The sequence below is a fragment of the Nicotiana tabacum genome, chromosome 2, assembly GCF_000715075.1.
Source record: "Nicotiana tabacum cultivar K326 chromosome 2, ASM71507v2, whole genome shotgun sequence".
Lineage (NCBI taxonomy): Eukaryota > Viridiplantae > Streptophyta > Magnoliopsida > Solanales > Solanaceae > Nicotiana > Nicotiana tabacum.
The window spans coordinates 60,076,531-60,083,265 of record NC_134081.1 but is presented as its reverse complement, the minus strand read 5'-3'; the positions used below and the strand labels follow the sequence as shown (position 1 = coordinate 60,083,265).

General features: G+C 33.7%; 1 protein-coding gene across 2 annotated transcripts; it reads left to right on the top strand.

The window, feature by feature from the left end:
• The first annotated feature begins 474 nt into the window (after window positions 1-474).
• On the top strand, window positions 475-4,366 carry LOC107774774 (uncharacterized). Of its 2 annotated transcripts, none has more exons than XM_016594415.2 (9): window positions 475-649; window positions 746-864; window positions 1,709-1,797; window positions 1,911-2,049; window positions 2,489-2,563; window positions 2,676-2,797; window positions 2,879-2,954; window positions 3,840-3,899; window positions 4,025-4,366. In XM_016594415.2, the coding sequence occupies exons 2-9, from the start codon at window positions 751-753 to the stop codon at window positions 4,160-4,162; spliced, it is 813 nt and encodes a 270-aa protein (XP_016449901.1). In that variant the 5' UTR covers window positions 475-649; window positions 746-750; the 3' UTR covers window positions 4,163-4,366. The 2 variants fall into 2 exon arrangements, with proteins under 2 accessions (XP_016449901.1, XP_016449902.1); XM_016594416.2 differs by having other exon boundaries at window positions 492-630.
• Window positions 4,367-6,735: the final 2,369 nt, after the last annotated feature.

Here is a 6,735-nt window from a genome sequence, read left to right as displayed (position 1 = left end):
TTCTTATTTGATTCAAATAAGGAAAAATTTAATAAGTAATAAATTTGGTTTAATTTAAACTTCTAAATATTAGCTAGTAGAATAATCAAATAACTATTTTGTGTGATATAAACTCTATTTTAAAATGATAAAAAAAGATAAACATGTTAAGAAATTTCGTCCTTTTAATATAATATAAATACGAGCGAATACTATTGGCTGTGGCCTGTGTGCTAAAAAACGACGAGCTGTCGGTTCATGTGATGTGTACAAATGGGATAAAACTCTGAATAGACGTGGACCCCATTCCTCTCCTCTCAAATTTCAAAAGTTGTCTCTTTCCACGCCACAAAAAGAAAAGCATCAAATTCTGGTCATGGGATGGCCCCCCCAACTCCCTCATTAAATTTTCACTCAATTTCTTACTCTCATTTTTTCTCCTAAATTTTAACTTTCCTTATTCTTTATTGTTAATTCTCTAAGCCTTCAGGACGTGGTCATTGGTCAATTCTCTGACTTGTTTGAACATTACGCACCATCTCAATATCCAGTCCTTCTTTTCTTTCTTTTTTTGGTTCAAACATTCTTGGTTGTCTTTTGCTTTCCTGTAAAGGAGGGTTTAAGCATTTTACTCATAGCGCAACAGTTCAGGTTTTACAATCTTGCTTTTGTATGTTATCCTTTTGAATCTTTTGCCTTCAAGATTGAAGTTTTTTTTTATGATTTGATGTTTTGGGTTTTTGATATTTCGTGTCTTTCATTGTAGCAAACATGTTGCTTATTCAGTTGCCCCTTGGATTGATCAACATAGCGGGTCATGCTACCCTAAGTAAAGAATTACACTGGCTCCTTTCTGTTTTTGCTGGTATCATCATGTGTAGAATTGTGAGTTTCTTTTTTGTCTCCTCTTATATTTGGAGCCGCATAATGTTTTATTTTTCTTTTTGGGGTGTGAAACTGGGCACTTACTTGCTCTTATGTGTGCAAATTTCGAATTTATTGATGTTAAAATTCACATATTTTTGCTCCTTTTGACTCTTATTAGATTATTGACCCTTTTTAAGTGTAAAGTGATGCGTTAAGTGAAATATGGCCTACTTGATATTTAAACTTGTTTTTATAAGTGGAGTGTTATTTTCTCTGTGCTTAGGATTAGTCTGTTAATGTTATGCTTCTTTTTTTTTAATGTCTTGTTATGATTTCTTTAGCAGAAACGATCATATTGTCATCTAACACAATTTACATCCGGCAAACAAATTTTGACTGATAACTGCAGACCATGAGGCCTAGTTCCTTGTATTTCTGGCTATAAATTACATTTGTTGTTTTTGGGGGGTGGGGGTGGGAGGGGGAATGGAATCTTAGATACTTTGGAGGGCGAGTTCCTGAAATAGTTTGAAACATTCTTTCTTCCAACTTTTGGCTTTCTGGTATAATATTTTAATCTATAGAAGGCGTAGACGGTTAGCTGAATGTTTTGGATTCCCTATAAGTATAACCGAATGGTATTAATCTGTACTTATTACAATGCATTCGCTGGATAATATTTCTTTTTTGCTTATTAATTGAAAAAAGAGGAGGCTTTAATATACAATTCTTAGAATGGTATCCTTAGCTCTGCCTCTTTGGCTTTCAGGTTTCTCTTGTCGCGGTAGTTCAGAAACAAACTTTTAGCATGTGTTGTTGCTCTTCGTCTTACTTTTGAAGGTGTTATTTTCTTTTGTTGAAGGTTTATCAATTAACAGGTACTATAAGCCCTTCGTTCTTCAATGGATATATTAAACTTGATGACAAAAAGAAACTTGAATGGAACAACAGGTAGTAATCTTACCTTTCATGTGAATTTTTGATTTTTTTTCCATTTTTAGTGATATAGCTTGTGTATCTTGGTTGGTGTCAGTGTCTTACTGAGGAATCTCTCTTCTTTTCAGAGGATTTTCCACTTTTCATGCGCTCCTTGCAGCGGCTGCTTCTCTGTATCTCTTACTTGAATCAGATCTTTTCCGTGATGGTGCTCCGGATGACTTAATGATCAATAGAACATCAGCTTTTTCAGACACCATACTCGGGGTATTAATGCCAATACTTCTGTCATTGGCTTTCTTTTAGCTTACAGATTCAAATGGCTGCCAAGTTTTCTCTATATTGTTAGTTAGTCAGATTTGACGTCTTAAATAACAATTACTTTACCTGAAGAAATGTTTTATCCAAATTGTGAAGTATGTTAGACAAGTTTGATTATTAACACCGTTGGGAGAGCAAAATGCTTAATTCATATTCCTATTGTTTTCAGTTTCCTAGGGTAGTAACACAATCGCGGCTTTACTTTCTCAAGACTACTCTGCTATCACTTTCCCTGAAGGACGTAAATGTGATAATGTTGTCTTGGTTTTTTTAAGGGTTCGCATATGGACTACTTCGTTCTTCCATCATCTAATTCAACTCTAGCCTTATAGTGCTGGATGTATGTTCTATTCTCAACTCTAATGTTATTTGTATGGTGAAACAGATCTCCACTGGCTACTTTCTGGCAGACTTGGCAATGATTTTCTATTACTTCCCAGCCTTGGGTGGAATGGAGTATGTAAGCATCAGGAAGTACTGTATTTTCTTGTATAATTCTATCGTGTAACTTGGGGTGGCTGTAAGTATCAGGAAGCAATGTATTGCCTTTGAATCTTTATTTGCTCCTCCAGGTCTTACATCACGGACTCTCTATGTTTGCAATTGTTCAATCCCTTTTAAGTGGTCAAGCACAGATATATATTTTTATGGTACTCTTTACCGAGAGTACTACTCCCTTTGTCAATTTAAGATGGTAAGAGCAATAGGCATCTGCCATTCCTTGTCTTTTCTAAACCAAACATTCTACATTATTGACTTCCATAAATATGTGCAGGTACCTGGATGTTGCTGGTCAAAAGAACTCTAAGCTCTACGTCTCCAATGGAGTAGCTTTATTTTTTGGCTGGCTGGTATGGTCTATGAGAATACATTTTCTTCTGTCTTTGTTCTTGCAATTATGCGGATATAGCATGTTACTTATATGAAGCTAAGCTGGATTCCCCTTGGATTGCTATTCTATTTTGGACAAATTAATTTGAGAAAAATGATCCTTTTGAATTTACGTATACATCTTTGCTCATAAATTGGCAAATTGCTTTTCTTTTTTTGGTGGAGGAATATTGTGCACAAGATACTTTGGATTTGTCCTCAAGAGAAGTGTGGCTAACTATCTCGAACATTTGCTTCTATTATGTTCTGTTCAAGTGTAACAACTAGTTTTGTGTCTATGTTGCTGAAAATTCTTAAGATTATTGCCTTACTATTAACGCTGTCCTGGACCTTGCAAATGGGCAGTACATATGCCTTGAGGTTTTTCGCTCCTTGTTTATGTTACAAGGATTTAGTTAAACACTTTGTTTGTTTGATATGATTATCTTCTTTTAAACAATAATTCAGCAACTTTTGTAGTTGGAAATCCAAAAATATTATATTTGTGACCAATAGATCAAAATATTCTCATTTTCAGAAACCACAAGAGATTGCCTGGGTTTTAAGCAAAATTACAAACTTACTTTAATACAAAGTATTTTCTTTGAGGTTAAGATTAATAGGATCATGAATCTTTTAATCAAGAATTTTGACTTTTTCCTCAAGTAATTTATGAAAATAGACGAAAAGTTCAAGTTAGCTGTATGTTTGAGAAAGCAAAATCTTGAATTGTTATTGTTTCTTATTCTCATTTGACTTGGTTCTGTTATTGCTTTTGATTGTTAACTTTTGTCGCCAAGAAACTTCTGATGCTAGCTTTTAAACTTTACTTTTTATAACCGAGGTTTTTGATGTGATGCTTTCAGGTTGCAAGGGTTGTTTTGTTTCTTTTCTTTTTCTATCACATGTTTACCCATTTTGATCAGGTAAATACCTATTTGCACAACGTATAGAATTTTAACTGTTTTAAGGCCTATTTCTTCTTCAACTTAAAATACTCATGAGAGTTTGAAGCGATACATTCTTACACTGTTTCAATTTTGTTCTTCAGATCAAGAAAGTTTATCCACTGGGCTTCTATAGCTTGTTAACTGTACCTCCTGTTTTGGCACTGCTGAATATTGTCTGGTTTTGGAAAATCGCAAAGGGTATGATTAAAACTTTGAGAAAGGCGAGACACAGCCAGTAGGACATAAACTACGAGTCTTTTGGAGCTTGTGCAGCAATTTACTAGCGTTGAGGTTTATGATATTAACCTCTATGTACAGTTATTATTGTTTTTGTCTTTCAAATATGTACTTCTTCATTGAGTTACTGAACCAACAAAACAGGTGAGAACTAATTGTTAACTAACATTTCTACAGTATCTTTGTCCAAAATCACTAATCATAAATGTGTCCAGATGATAGTGTAATGCAATGCCCAAGTGTAGGATTGCTCATTGAATGTGATGTTGTATTTGCAAGGCAAAAAGGAGCCAATTTAGATCTTGTCAAATTTCTGGCTTGTTCTATCACCTATTTGCTCAACTGTTTTACCCATAACGCATGAGAACTGGTTTTGGCTTAACAAAAGGGAGCTCAGTTTGGTATTCGCTTAAATTCGCCTTAGGTTCTATTTTAACCTGGAAAGCTGGAATTCATATGCTTCCATGAAGTGAAGCTTTGGCCTAGGGTCACCTCTGTATACCAACAATTGCTACTTTGCTGGTTTGGAAAAGACATACTCACACCTGGTGTTTATACTCAGCGGCAGATCTAGGAAATTTAAGTTCGTGGGTGCTTAGCTTTTTTTAACGTAAAGTTATTAGCAATCATATTCCATAAATGCATAACTATTTGAACACGTTGATGAAAAAAGTTAACGAGAAAACTCATAGTATTAATATTATGGCCGCCGTAAAATTGTGATGGATAACGTAGCTGACAAGAAAAGAGATTGATGGTTTTCTCCCTTGGGGAGGAATTGCTCGTCTTCAGAAGGGCCTAACTTTGGAGTCCTTTTTCTTTTTCTTTCTTTATAGTGAATTACATTTTGTAAAATAAGAAGCAATAAAACAAAGTTAGCAAAAAGGAATTCTAAAAAATAGTATTGGGTAAAAATAGCGGCGGGTGAAAACCGGAAAGAATGAAAAAAGAGAAAGTAGCTTGATAATATGAGGAGAAAAAAAGGGAATAATTTATCTGTTTTAAAAAAGGCTTGTTGGGAGAAGGATTCAAACCCTCACCCATTGAATTTTCGTAAACTTCCAGCACCATCCCTTAACCAAAGCACCCATTGAACTTTTTGTCTCTTGGGTGCTTTCTGCTCTTTTATATTCATTTTCTCAAATTTTCTATACAATTATATATACTCGGAGCCGAGGTTAATGGGTGCTCTAGCACCCAAATTCAATGAGTAGATCCGCCCCTGTTTATACCAAACCAATGAACTTTTATAACTTAATTAATGTTATTTTTTACATCAATGTATTACTTAATCATGATTAATTTATATTGTTTGATGTAAACACTGGATTAGTTTTTTCAGTCTGCACCACTGCTCATGTTGGAAAACAATACAGTACAATATTATTAGGATTTTTCGTTCTTATACAATATTTGAAACTTATTTAACAAAATTGTTCTAATTTTGTATATTACCCGCCCTAAACAAGGATTACTTACAAATTATATACATTCCACCTTAAAAGGCTCACAATCCATTATTAATACTTTTTGTCTCTTGGGTGCTTTCTGCTCTTTTATATTCGTTTTCTCAAATTTTCTATACAATTATATATACTCGGAGCCGAGGTTAATGGGTGCTCTAGCACCCAAATTCAATGAGTAGATCTGCCCCTGTTTATACCAAACCAATGAACTTTTATAACTTAATTAATGTTATTTTTTACATCAATGTATTACTTAATCATGATTAATTTATATTGTTTGATGTAAACACTGAATTATTTTTTTCAGTCTGCACCACTGCTCATGTTGGAAAACAATACAGTACAATATTATTAGGATTTTTCGTTCCTATACAATATTTGAAACTTATTTAACAAAATTATTCTAATTTTGTATATTACCCGCCCTAAACAAGGATTACTTACAAATTATATACATTCCACCTTAAAAGGCTCACAATCCATTATTAGTACTTTTTGTCTCTTGGGTGCTTTCTGCTCTTTTATATTCGTTTTCTCAAATTTTCTATACAATTATATATACTCGGAGCCGAGGTTAATGGGTGCTCTAGCACCCAAATTCAATGAGTAGATCTGCCCCTGTTTATACCAAACCAATGAACTTTTATAACTTAATTAATGTTATTTTTTACATCAATGTATTACTTAATCATGATTAATTTATATTGTTTGATGTAAACACTGAATTATTTTTTTCAGTCTGCACCACTGCTCATGTTGGAAAACAATACAGTACAATATTATTAGGATTTTTCGTTCCTTTATAATATTTGAAACTTATTTAACAAAATTGTTCTAATTTTGTATATTACCCGCCCTAAACAAGGATTACTTACAAATTATATACATTCCACTTTAAAAGGCTCACAATCCATTATTAGTGCCTTCAATCAAGCAACTCAATTATCTTGGCAGTAACGGATGGCAGTAACCTCAATTATCTTGCTTAGAAACAGATATTTCGCTGCTTCAAGCCCCTTTCCAAATCCCAGTGTAAAAAGAGTAAAAATTCCTCCAAGTTATTTCTGGAAATACCCTTTCCAGATTTAGTTCTTTCGTGTACCACAATG

Excerpts from the sequence above, each read along its gene's own strand:
- LOC107774774 (XM_016594415.2), top strand. The coding sequence starts at position 751 with ATGTTGCTTATTCAGTTGCCCCTTGGATTGATCAACATAGCGGGTCAT. Across the intron at positions 1,798-1,910 it reads AAACTTGAATGGAACAACAG|AGGATTTTCCACTTTTCATG; the intron begins GTAGTAATCTTA and ends TCTTCTTTTCAG. Across the intron at positions 2,955-3,839 it reads CTTTATTTTTTGGCTGGCTG|GTTGCAAGGGTTGTTTTGTT; the intron begins GTATGGTCTATG and ends TGATGCTTTCAG.